The 14,164-nt window shown below is 39.5% G+C and overlaps 1 protein-coding gene across 1 annotated transcript in view; it reads right to left on the reverse strand.

The window, feature by feature from the left end:
• Positions 1–10,466: 10,466 nt before the first annotated feature.
• Positions 10,467–14,164, reverse strand: part of LOC122932793 (protein AATF-like) — a 71,268-nt gene continuing 67,570 nt past the window's right edge. The window contains exon 4 of the mRNA XM_044287403.1: positions 10,467–10,642. Within this exon, the coding sequence (XP_044143338.1) occupies positions 10,482–10,642 (161 nt within the window). The 3' untranslated portion in view covers positions 10,467–10,481. The remainder of the gene's footprint in view (positions 10,643–14,164) is intronic.

Here is a 14,164-nt window from a genome sequence, read left to right on the forward strand (position 1 = left end):
GTGGCTGGCCCCGCCATGGGGGCGTCTGTGGCTGGCCCCGCCATGGGGGCGTCTGTGGCTGGCCCCGCCATGGGGGCGTCTGTGGCTGGCCCGCCATGGGGGCGTCTGTGGCTGCCCCGCCATGGGGGCGTCTGTGGCTGGCCCCGCCATGGGGGCGTCTGTGGCTGGCCCCGCCATGGGGGCGTCTGTGGCTGGCGTCTAAAAGTCCAACTGATAATCCTATTTTTTAGTCGAGAGGAAGGCAAAAAAAAATAAAAAATAATATGAAGTGGTTGCCAATTACCCCATACAAAGGGAAAAATTGCTTTGCAACTTCACCGTGGTAATTGTTCCCATAGGTTCCATCTTTCCTGACGTCTTTTTCCTGCAGAATATATTTTGCTGCCAGCGACATCTAGCAATGTCTTATCATAATCTCACTGTTGAAATAAACCTGGATCTCTGAACATGAATGTTTATGTGGAGGCAGGAGTATAGATTAGTAAATCAATTGTAACAAATCAATTTGTCTCATTAACAGGGCTTCTTCACTTGGGAGGGGCTGTCCCCATACGTGAAGAAGCACCCACCTGCCATCTGATTGACAGCGACATCCTGCCCAACCCTGACAATTTCCTGCCTCAGCTGCTGTCTAAAGCTCAAATTCAGTTTCGGGAGGAGTGACTGCACATGCGCTTTCAGGTACCTGCACAAGAGAAGTCGCTGTTTCCAAAGCTGATTTTGAGATTTGGGCAACAGTGAAAGCAGGAGACTAAAAGAGCTGAGCAGGATATCTGGCAACCACTCACAATGGAAGAAGCCCTTCTAATGAGACAAATTGATTCATTAGAATCAATTTGCTAATCCTTAGTCATGTGATATAACAGATCAGATGTTCTATAGCAATGAATGAGAATGTTATATGCATACTATGAGACAAGGATACTTTTTTCGTCCTGCCTCTAATGTTTTGTGACTTTTGTGTAAATGGGTAAAGATGCATTCTAGTCTACATCCTAGATGTGTGCTGCACGTAGCCAATGACTGTCCTCAGTGGTAATGTGTTCCCAGGCAACATGTGAACCAGCATTGATGCATCGCTTAGAAACTTGTCACAGCAGAGTCCAGTCATTGGTTGCAACAGCGCATGTGACCCAGTCTGTCTGGAAGTTTACAAGACAGGGACCAAACGACTGCAGGGAGCCAGGAACACAGAACGGAGCCTCAGGGGAGCAGGTGAGTATGCTTTTTTTCAATAAGTACAGCAAGCTGGACTTGAAACTTAAAAAACCCACAAAGCTAGACCATTCCTTTAACATTGATGTCATAATGTAGCAAGAGCAAACCATCAAAACTAAGAGTGAAACGTTTTCAAGAAATCTACAGTACGTCCAGTTGCCTTGATTTATTCTTTACAGATATACCATGACCTGGATAAATGAGTACCTTCACAGGCAACAAAACTAAGGATCAGATCAATGTGAAATCAACTGTAAATATCTTACAAAACCTCCTCCTGTGTGTGCAGTGGTACTAAAAAGTACCAATACACTAACACTACAGAAAGTGCTACACAGCTTTCCCATGTGCCGCAATGTCAGGATTGCATATAGAGCCAGGATTTATTTCTGACTGGTTTAGGCAAACATGACATCAATCAGTGTGGGAAAGCTGGATTACAAGTCTTGTGGATCAGTACACACTATTCAAATAATGTTACCCTTACATTATGCAAGTAACCCAGCATTCCCAGGACCCTGAAAGGCAAATCTGCCAAGCTATGGAACTATTCAGGAGTGTGGAGGGAATATGTCTTTGGTAGATTTGGTATTCTGCACTTTATTACCATTCCACATGGAGGTAACCCAGCTTTCTCAGGACCCTGAAAAACAAAATTTGCCTACATATGGCACTATTTAGGAATGGTGAGATTAATTAATCTTGGTACATTTAGTATTCTGCAGTCTATTACAGTTCCACATGGTGGTAACCCAGCCATTCCCTAAAGATGCGACCTACATGAGCTGGGTGTAGTGTTTTTTCATGAGTGTAAACAGTTATATCTACTTATTCTACTTATAATGGATATTCATTGCCTTTAAGAGCAATGTTGATTTATATTCACTATTTTGTATGGATTTTCATGAAGGGCGAAGTAAGTCCATGGAAAGATTACTGCACCGTTCAAAAAGCTAGTGCTATTGTAACAATCTATTATACATTTAGACAGAAGATACACGAATACACAACACCTGCAGATGTAGAGGCTTCATTGTATTTTTTTACTGAACATGATTTCCACAGTGTGAGAATTGTCTAGATGTTCCTCAAAGTATACATTCAGGTATCAAAGTTTGTCCCTTGGCTCTGAGACAAGGCCTCCAGATGTCAGATGTGTAGTATTGAAAATGTCAGGCATGTATGAGTTAACCCTTAATGGTATGATGCTTATAGCTTATACAACAGTGTCGCCTAGGTATGAGCAGTAAATACTACACCAGAAGCAAAAGAGCATTCTCGGTAGTGTTATGACGTCACATTCCTTATGAATGCACACGCCTATCCAACAATGATTAGAAAGTTCCAAGCTAGGAAGGTGTGCTCATCTGATAAGTTTTGGGTTAAGAAACCACATACCAGGAAGAGAGAAAGAGGGGGGGAGAAAGAAAAGGGAGATCTCTGAAGATCTGGATTATCAGAAAAACTAGAGAGCGGACTGCCCCAAGACTCTGCACATCACTTGACCCCTTGGGTAACGTATATTTTTGTTTTATGTAGTATTTATATAAATTTATTGTCTTGATACTTAGCCAAACTCTGCTTATTGCGGACATATAGTGTTAGCATTACATCAGGATCAACGGCATTCACAGAAAATGCATCTCACTGAATACAAGATCTGATATTGATGAGAGATTCTCTGTAGGGAATATTTATATTCCCTAATTTGATATCAAGCCGATAATTTATACGTTTTGTTCCAATACTACCATTATCTGAGATTGGTCATCATTTTTGGGCAGAGCAAGGGCTCATATCTGTCATTTTCTTGATTGAGATTTGGCACATAATCCATTGATTTTATAGCTCTTACAATTGTAAAGCAGTATTGCATAATATTCTTGCGTTGGTTGAGTAGTGTTTCGTTGGCACCTTATAGTGGCAAATGCTGGGCACTGGATATCATTGTATATTATTGAAATTTACTTTTATTAATTTTTGATTGCATTCTAAATTATTGTATAATAAATCATGTCTATTTTGCATAGACGATTGTACCCTGTTTTTTATTACTGATTCCACAAAATAATTTGGTTGTCGAGCGAACTCTTGGAGATGTTTATGCCCATCTCACAGATCAATATCATTTGAATAATTTTTCTTTTGATCCATTACTTTAAATAAAATAAAGCATTTGGTCTTTATATAACCCGACATGGTGCACTGTCACCCATGAAGATGAAATTAGGCCCGTGTTGTTCTTGCAGAGGCTCAATGACTGGATTAATGAGGTTATTCAAGTACTATAGGCTAGTCACTGTACCATTCACAAAATGTAGGCCAGTTCTGTATGGACTAGACACACCTGCCCACACTAACACCACCACCACCAAAGGCTCGTCTGGTGACAACAGTGGCTCATGCATAGCGCTCTCCTTGACGTCTCAAACATTGTTGGCGGCCATCATTTCTGCTCAACGTGAATAGACTTTCATCAGTGAACAGCACTGAGGCCCATTGGTCCATCCTCCAGCGTAAATGCTCCCTGGTCCATTCAAAACGATGACGCCTGGTGTGAGGTACCCTTGCAGGTCGTCTAGCACACAAACCATGCTGATATAAACAGTTTTGAATGATCTGACATGACACTTGTGTGCCTCTCACAATTCGGTTCCGCAGGGCATTGTTCACAATGAAGCAGTCATCGGTGTGGGATGTGGCCAAAGGACGTCCACTTTTATGTCTTTCTGGGACTCTTCCAGTCTTTCTGTTGAAAACTACTGATGACACTCTGTGACACTTTAAGCCCAGTGGCCACTGATCAACTGTTATGTGTTGTTTTGGTCTTATGTCAAGATGTGAACAGCATGATGAGGAGGACTGTTTAAACAATAATTCTAATTGAACCAGGAAATGTATTGGGAAATTCATGGATCAAACACCTGTAGTCATTTTGCCGTTAAGCTCCTTGTTAGAGAACAGCAAGTTGAACAATAAAACATTGAACAGCTGGACATTTACATTCAAAAGTTTAGAGAAGGTCACATTAAGTTCACCTGTAAAGATTAGAGTGCATTTTAGGTTCATCCTGAAAATTCACCCTCAAGCCAAATATCCCTAACTTTTTGTGAGTAGCGTATGAGGACCATTCATCTGACCTCATCAGTGCTAATGAGACAATGACTAGTGGAGCCCAACTAGGAGGGGTGGACTTAGATAACAAAGCGGAGAGGCGAAAACGTGAACAACACAGGACACTAAGACCACACCTTCTGTTCTCTTACTTCAGCAAATGGCATTTATCATGTTGAGAAGTTAATACAAGGCACTTACTAATGTATTATCCATATTTCTTCCTTCACTAGCTGGATTAATTTTTCCATTAAACTATATACTTCTTGTTTCCATGGTTATGACTATCCTACAATCCAGCAGCGGTCACAATGCTTGCACACTATAGGAAAAAGCTGGTAGCTGGGACTGTGGGAGCACCCACAATCTGTCACTTTTTCCTATAGTGTGCAAGGACGGCCACCACTGCTGAATTGCAAGTTGGTCATAAACATGGAAGCAAGAAGTGTATAATGTGATGGAAAAGTAAGGAGACTGTTACATTTTGTTGGTTGTTTTTTCTTTGGCTTCTGGATTTAGTGGCCCTTTAAGTACCCTTATAAATTTATTTCATAGAGTAGTCTTTACAAGGATATATGTTAATGTGTGATAATTAGGAATGAGAGAATAGACTTCGGATGAAATATACAAAGTTGATTCGCATAAAACTTGGTTCCAATACTGTACGGAGCAGGAGCTCCATAAAGTATTAGAAAGCATTGGCTCCGATGAGGCGAAGTTATTGCTTCACGAAGTCTCGCGAGACTTCACGTAATAACTTCATAAATTAATTTGTACTGAGAAAAAAAAATATATAAATCCCAAACTCCGATTCGGTTTTAAGTGGTACCTTGGAACCGAGTCCAAGTTCCGGAAAAAAAATTTTTACAGTACAAATTTATGAAAATACGCAAAGTCTTCACAAGGACTTCACAAAGCAATAACTTCAGCTCTTCGGAGCCAAAACATTCTAATACTGCACAGAGATCCTGCTCCATACAGTATGGGAACGAAGGTTTATGCAGATCGACTTCAGATGTTTCATCCGAAGTCAATTTGCTCATCCCTAGTGATATCATTATTACTATTAACAGAATTACAGGCGGTATGCCATTTTTACTTCGGACAGAAATACAAAGCACATGATGATATCTGAATTATTGGGCGCTTCACAATAAAATCTGAAAAAGCTCCAACTAGTAAACTATACAATAGAGACTGAGCATTATCTAGTAGCCATGAATTCTAAAGCTGTGTCAGCAGCCCTTAAAAAAGCCAGTATTATACCACTTGCATGTGAAGCCACGCTACCACTGACTTGTAATAATTAGTAGATACACATTTTCATTACTCAACACAGCATGGACCCAGCGGGCGATCTTTCGTTCATATCACCAACGTAAATTGGGGTTAATCTGCAGTGTCCTATCATAGCTACTTTCTTAATGTATAATTAGAACTCACCGTTGTGTAGTATGATGCTGCGTCTGCATCACTATCTATATTTCACCTCTTTAAGAATAATTAGAGTCCTTCATCTGTCTCCAAATGAAATGGAAATGATCTATTCGGACATTTGACACCATATGACAGACTTCACCAAGTTTAACTAAATTAAAATCCAGTTCAAATAATGACATTTACAAAGTAATTTTCTAAGCAATCAGGTCACAACAACTTTGCATAAAAGACTATTAGTAATTACTGCATTTATATATCATATAGACCAACTCTCCCAAAATGTCCAAAAGGCTCCTGGAAAATGAAGCAACCTACTAGAGGACAGAAACTTCCTGACACCTCTCACTAACTGTGTATTGTGTTGGAATGCTGGGTTAGAGATGTCCCATGTGCAGGATTGCCAACTGCCAGAATTTTTTTTAGGCTAGTGGTACTTGACTAGATTATTGGTGGTAATTATCATGTTATAGCTTACAGTAAATGCTGGTAATGAGTTCTTAAGAGGATATTGAGCCATATTACCAAAAATAATACACTGAGGGGGTGGTGTGCAACATTAAAAAGGAGGAATGGTCTATGCCAAAAGGGGTATAATCTAAGAAAAGGGAAGTGTGAATGTCAGTGTGGTGCACCCCACTGTCTAACCTCTTACATATTGTCTCTCAAAAGTTGGCAAGTATGATTTATACAGATGTCAGAGCCAATGGTGATATGTCATCAACCAATCCAAGCAGAGAGAAGATGAGATTAGACAAAAGTATAAACTATAAAATAAAACTGTGCAAAGACAGAAAAAAAATTATAATCTGATACCTCAATCACCTGACAAAATAAAGTTTACAGGAAACACAATCTCTAGGTTATAAGGGTATAGCATATTTTTAAAAAACTGCATTAAGGCATTTAAAAAAATAAATAAAACAACTGAGAGGAGATCTAATAAACTACGTATACATATTTCAGGGGTCAGTACATAGATCTCTCCCATCATCGTTCAGTACAGAGACCTCTTCCAGGACTGTGACTAGGAGATATCCTCCATGTCTAGAGGAAAAAAGGGTTTTACATAAACATAGAGGATTCTTTACTGTAAGAGCAGTGAGATTATGGAACTCTCTCCTATAAGAGGTGGTGATTGTGAACTAAAAGTTCAAGAGGGGCCGGATGCATTTCTGGAGCTTACACATTTTGCCGGACCGTTTTTTTTTGTTGTTGACACAATGTCCCATTTGAAGCCCCCCTGATGCACCCCTAGAGTAGAAACTCCAAAAAAGTGACCCCATTTTAGAAACTACGGGATAGGGTGGCAGTATTGTTGGTACTAGTTTAGGGTACATATGATTTTTGGTTGCTCTATATTACACTTTTTGTGAGACAAGGTAACAAGAAATAGCTGTTTTGGCACCGTTTATTATTATTATTTTTTTTCAACATTCATCTGACAGGTTAGATCATGTAATATTTTTTATAGAGCAGGTTGTCACGGACGCGGCGATACCCAATATGTATACTTTTTTATTTATGTAAGTTTTACACAATGATTTCATTTTTGAAACAAAAATAAATAAATCATGTTTTAGTGTCTCCATAGTCTGAGAGCCATATTTTTTTTTCAGTTTTTGGGCAAATATCTTGGGTAGGGTATGATTTTTGCGTGATTAGATGACGGTTTGATTCGTACTATTTTGGCGTACATACGAATTTTTTGATCACTTTTATTACCTTTTTGGGGAAGTAAGGTGGGCAAAATTTCTATTTCATCATAGTTTTTTATTTTTTTGGCGTTCACCGTTCGGGTAAAGTAACATGACCGTTTTATAGATCAGGTTGTTACAGGCGCGGTGATATCAAACATGTGTAGGGAATTTTATTTGTTTTCATTTTTAATCAGTGATGTGTTTTTTTATTTTTACTTATTTTTTCACTTTTTTCTTTGACCCAGACCCACTTGGTTCTTGAAGATCCAGTGGGTCTGATGTCTGTATAATACAGTACACTATATAGTGTATTGTACTGTATTTTACTTACACTTTTTCTGAACAGATCTATGCCTTTAGCATAGAGAAGGCATCCTGTTGCCATGGGAACCTTCCCCGTCTGCCACAGCTGAGCAAATGGGGAAGGGGAAGGAGAGGAGCTCCCACCCTCTGTCACCCCATCCTGTCTGGGGGCTGCAAAGGCACAGCAGCCCCCCGATGGGAGAGGGAGCTCCCTGGATGTTAACCCTTTCCATACCGCGGTCAGTACAGACCACGGTATGGAAAGGGTTAAACGGCTGACATCGCAGCACAGATGTCAGCCGTTTATACCAGAGTGTCAGCAATGTGCTGACACTCTGGTATAACCACTGGACACCAATGAATATTCAAGAGGAGACGGGCGGGGGATCGCAAAATAATCATTCAGGGGTGCAGGGGGGGGTGAAAAATCAATATTTTCGGCATTTTGAAATGTTTCTGATCCCCGCGGTCAGGGACCGCAGGCATCAGAAACTGCAGAGAGCGCAGCAAACCGCAGGTCTGAATTGACCTGCGGTTTGCTGCGATCGCCAACATGGGGGGGGGTCACAGGATCCCCCAGCGCATCTAGCCAAGGTGCCTGCTCAATGATTTGAGCAGGCACCGGGTTCCGATCACCGCCCGCCGGGCGGCAGTGATCGGAACCATACATGACGTACCGGTACGTAGTGTGTCCTTAAGTACCAGGACAACATGACGTACCAGTACGTCATGTGTCCTGAAGAGGTTACATTTCTGGAGAAGGGCTGTTGATCCAGGGAGTTATTCTGATTGCCTAAATGGGGTTGGGAAGGAATCTTTTCTTCTAAAATGAGGAAAGTAGGCTTCTATCACACTGTGTAATTTGCCTTCGGAATCAACTTGCAGGATAAAAAGCTGAATTGGATGGGTGTCTTTTTTCAGGCTTACAAAACTATGTTACTATATAAGATGTCTGACTTTCATTATTTACATTACACATGAGATAACCCCTTTAAAGTAGCACATAGGAAACCTAGCTTTAGTTTGGGAGTTTCCCTTTAAGCTTGCAGTGGAAAGAGGGGTTTGTGATTATCAGATTGACCGTTGCTTAACCCCATGGGATTTTCCATTTTTGAGTTTTCGTTTGTCACTCCCCGCCCTCCTTAGTCCTAACTTTTTTTTATTTTTCCATTCACATAGCCTTATGAGGGCTTATTTTTTGCAGGACAAGTTGTACTTTCTAATGGCACCATTTACGGTTGCATAGTAGTAGGAAGCGGGAAAAAAATTCCAAATGGAGTAGACTTGTGAAAAAACTAAATTTTGATAGTTTTTTTTTTTTTTTCTTTTAAATTGTACACTATGCAGTAAAATTGTTATCTTTATTCCCCAGGTCAGTACGGTTACAACGATACTACACTTGTACAATTTTCCTTGCATTTTAATACTAAAAAAAAAAATTATATATATATATATATATATATATATATATATATATATATATATATATTTCAAACCTTTGAGGAAAAAATTATTTTTTTATAACAATATTCTGACCTTTTGTGTGTACGGGGCTGTGTGAGGGCTCATTTTTTGGCAGGACGATCTGTTCTTTACAGTGATACCAATTTGAAGTGTGCGCAATTTTTTGATCACTTTTGATAAAAAATTATTGGGTAGTTCAAGTGACGACTTCCCTGTTACGCCATTTACCGTATGCCATTAATATTGTTATATTTTAATAGTATTTTTATTTTAAGGAAAGCGGGGTGATTTGTACTTCGTTTTTAATTTATTTTTTATATTTGCAAATACTTTTTTTTTTTTTTTATTTAAGTCACCTTGGGTGACAATAACTGACCATCAATAGATTGCCTATTGTGTTTATTGATGTCTATATAGACACCATTGAACACTTCATTTGAACTATACCAATACAATGCTGCCACCTAGTGGCCTGTATTGGTATAGTCATCTATTAGGCAACTAAGCCTGCTTGAGGCTTCAGCCTATTAGATCAATGTAACAGGTTCCCCGATCTCAGCCGGGGAACGCTGTAACGGAAGCGCGCAACGGACGCTTCCGGACTGCGCAGATGTTGTGGTCACATTTGAGCACGGCATCTGAAAGGGAAAATGCCTTATGGCTGATTGCATACATGTGCTGCGTGTCTCTGCTATTTAAAATAGCAGAAACCCAGCGGCTATGGCGCCCGCTGCACGTGCAAGCCGATGCAATGTTTGGGGACCGGACATACATGTATGGCGGAGGTCCTTAAAAGGTTAAAGGATTTTTTGCATTATTGCATTGCACTCATTTTGAGCTAACATAATTTTTTCAACTAGTCTTTATTGAAAATGTTGAACCACTTTCTTTGTGCCGACTTGAGTTTATCTAGTAGCAGGATCTGAAATTTCACTCTGTTCTGTCAGCCAGCTCACCTGATGGGCTCCTTATCTCTGACCTTAAAAGCACTCATTAAAACTCAATTCTTATCTTACTGGTAAGAATGTAGCTTATATCAGTGTTTGAGCTTTTAGTAATTACAGATAAGGTTTATTAGATGATATTTTTTATAAACACACTTAATTTTTTAGCCCAAAGTGAGTAAAAATGCAACCATAAAAAATTGTCCCCGAAGTTGTACATTGCCTTTAAAGATTAGTTACCCTTAAAAATGGTTATGTGAATTTTAAACAGTAAAACGTTTCCCAAATTTGAACGGATACTTCAAGTAATATACAAGAACTTACTATTTGTTAATGGCGCTAAAAACTCAGCTCCTCCTTCTTTCTTAAACAAGGCAAACATATCATGTTGTGGAAGCTGATTAGCTGAAACAAGTACTTTCTGAAGTTTTATTCGGCCTTCCAGAAGCTGATCCCAAATGCCTGGACAAAAGAAAAACACAAAATTGTTACGACCAAAAGAATATACTACATATAGTGATCAGCATTTCAGAGAATTTGTATCAGAGCTTTTGTATGCTGTATGGGAAATGTATAGCTGTCTGCAGCTTTTCCCTACAATACCAACTTTTAGATGGAATTTTAGCTGCCGGAAGTGGGTATATAGAAGATAGGTTTTCCTAATAGAATAAGTACCTCATTTGAGACCATGGCCTTCATTTACTAAGGCTCCTTTCACATCACCGTTTCTCCTATTCGTTCTCCGGCTCCGTTGAGGATTATGCAGATAACCAAGACCTAACTGAGCATAACGGAGCCTAAAGACCCCATAGACTATAATGGGGTGTCCGCTCAGAATATGATTTTTTTTTTTTAGAGCGGAGACTAAAGTTCTGCATGCAGTTATCTGCAGAATCCGTCCTTTTCGTTCTCCTGCTCCTCAACGGAGCCGGAGAACAGAAAGGAGAAACAGTGATGTGAAAGGAGCCTAATGCGTCTAGATCTTGTTGCAAAATAAGTCAACATGTTTGTGCATTTCTGAAGCATAAAGTAAATGTGCCAAAAATAATAATCCATTGCACCTCGCTTCTTAAGGTGGTGTGGCTTAATGGGAAAAACGAGCAAGGTTTAGCAGAAAGGTGGTATAACGTTAAGTACATATTTTTTATTCATTATTTTGAAGTTAGCATGCATTACATTTTGTTTTCATAAATTAAAAACTGGTGCATCTTTAGATTGACGGACTTTACACAGTCTACATTTCAGTGTTCTAACAAAAAACAAGGTTTCATGACTGCACAGAAAAGCCATCAATTTGAGTGCTAAGAAAGGGTCCCAAGATTTAGCTACAACTCTGTTAGGCTCCAGCAGACCCAGCCCTTTTAGGCATTAGACAAAAGGGGTTCTCTTTGTGAAACAACTTCAAGATAATAACCTTAGAAGTCCAAGAAGCTATTTCATTCACATAATACTGTTTATGTGAAAGTGGTAAGTGAAGGACAGTAGTTTGGTATAAGCGAATTGTCAGCTTGTAAGAGCAATAAGTTGACAACTGGCACTGTGAAGCCAAGTCTTGGTTTCTTAATGGTACAGCAGAGTGTAAAATATTTTACACTGTAATTACTTCAGGACTTTTATGATGACATACATTCTTAAAAGGGGAAAAGGATGGTGGTGGTGGTGGTGGGTTCATATGATCTCCTACAGCTTCAAAAGACAGTCACATCTGGGCATTAGCCAAAATTAGAATCCACATAATTAAAAGAGAGTGCGTCTGAACCATGGGGTGGTACATTATGTATGGTGAGCCAGCAGGATTACTTGTCAGACCTGCCGGGATGTGTTGGCTGCAGAAAATTAATGATTTAATTCTTTAAAACAATTACCTCGCAAAGACACCTTCAAACAGACTAATAAAAAGGATTACCTTTTGAGTAACTCACATTTTCATCTATTATCTTGATCCTTACCAAAACCTTTAACTTATCCAATATAATATAGTAGACTTTAAGAAAGCCTAGCCAATGTAACGTTCATCACAGGAAGCAGATGCTTTAGAAGAATACATCTGTTACATTATGAAAAAATAAAAAGACACTTCATAGTACTTCAAGGAAAAAGCAACATAAACTTGTTGAGAAATATGGCAAAAAGCCCAGTACATGTACATCAGCTATTCTATGCAAGGTCAGAGACCTGTGGCTATAACAATCTAAAATCCTTCAAATCTTTATAACCTTCAATACCTACATGCTGGCTAAGGGTTTCGATAAGACCATTTCATAGATGCCCATTAACTCCTTACCGACACATGACATTATAGTACGTAACGGCAGCAGGTGACTTGCCGCATTTTGACGTACTATTGCGTAATGGTGATCGGTCGGGCACCGGAGCGGTGTGCGCCCGATCACTACAGGGGCCCAGCAGTACTTGAAAGTCGGGCCCCTGCTGTATCCGCCGGCTTTGCTGTAAAAGCCGTTGCCGGCGGATTAACCCCTTCTAGGCTGCGCTCAGCACTGACCGCGGCATAGAAAGTATTTGCGGCAGGTGAGAGAGCCCATTTGGTCCCCAGGCTGCTGCAGTGGGGACCTGATGGGTAAGAAGGCTGGGTCTCCTAGGCAACCTGTTAGTATATTACACTGAGTAATACAGTAACAGGCAATGCATTACAATACAGATGTATTGTAATGCATTGCAGAGAGGCCGGATCCGGCACTAATACCTATGGGGAAAAAATGCCGGTATTCAGGCAAGTGTGCAGTGTTTTTTTTGGGCCGGAGATAAAACCGTAGCATGCTGTGGTTTTATCTCTGTCCTGATCAGTTAAAAAGACTGAACTGAAGACATCCTGAATGGATTACTCTCCATTCAGAATGCATGGGGATAAAACTGATCAGTTATTTTCCGTTAGAGCCCCTAGGATGGAACTATGCCGTAAAAGAAAAACGCTAGTGTGAAAGTACCCTAAGACAATCGGCCAAAAAGTATAAATAAAAAAATAAAAATAAAAAGCTACGGCTCTGAGACTATGGAGACAGTAAAAAAATCATTTTTTTTTGTTTAAAAAAATGCCATTATTGTGTAAAGCATAAAAAAAATAAGAAAAAGCATACATATTCGGTATTGCACGTCCGTAACGACCAGCTCTATTAAAAATATCACATGACCTCAGGTGAACGCTGTAAAAATAAACAAATAAAAAAAAAACTGTGCCAAAACAACCAATTTTTGGTCACCTTGGCCCATAAAGTGTAATAATGATCCAAAAAAATCATATGTAGCCCAAAATAGTACCAATAAAAAGGTCAACTCTTCCTGCAAAAAACGATCAGCAGAAAAATATAAAGAATATGGCGTTCAGAAAATGGACACACAAAAACAAGCATAATTGCTTTATTACGCAAAACTGAAACAAAGAAAGTAGACATATTTGATATCAGTGCGTCTGTAACAACCTGCTCTATAAAAAATAGCACATGATCTATCCTGTCAGATGAATGTTGTAAAAAACTAAAAATGAAAACTGTGCCAGAACAGCGATTTTTTTGTTACCTTGCCTGACAAAAACAAAATATAGAGCAATTAAAATTCATATGTACCCCAAAATAGTACTAATAGAACCGTCACTTTATCCCGTAGTTTCCAAAATGGGGTCACTTTTTGGAAGTTTCTACTGTAGGGGTGCATCAGGGGAGCTTCAAATGGGACATGGTTTCGAGAAACCAGTCCAGCAAAATCTGCCTTCCAAAAACCATACAGCGCTCCTTTCCTTCTGCGGCCTGCCGTGTGCAGTTTACCACTACATATGGGGTTTAGGGATCGACTAATACAGATTTTTGTGAGCCAATACCGATAATTGGTGAACTTTCAGGCCAATAATTTATACCGATATTATTTTAGTTGGTAGTCACTGAGGTGGTAGAAATTTGCATTTGGCACTAGTATATTATAAATGTATGGTAAATTGCTAATTAATAAAGCTCTTAGTTGGTAGTCAAGTTA

Source organism: Bufo gargarizans, chromosome 3 (genome assembly GCF_014858855.1).
Source record: "Bufo gargarizans isolate SCDJY-AF-19 chromosome 3, ASM1485885v1, whole genome shotgun sequence".
NCBI lineage: Eukaryota > Metazoa > Chordata > Amphibia > Anura > Bufonidae > Bufo > Bufo gargarizans.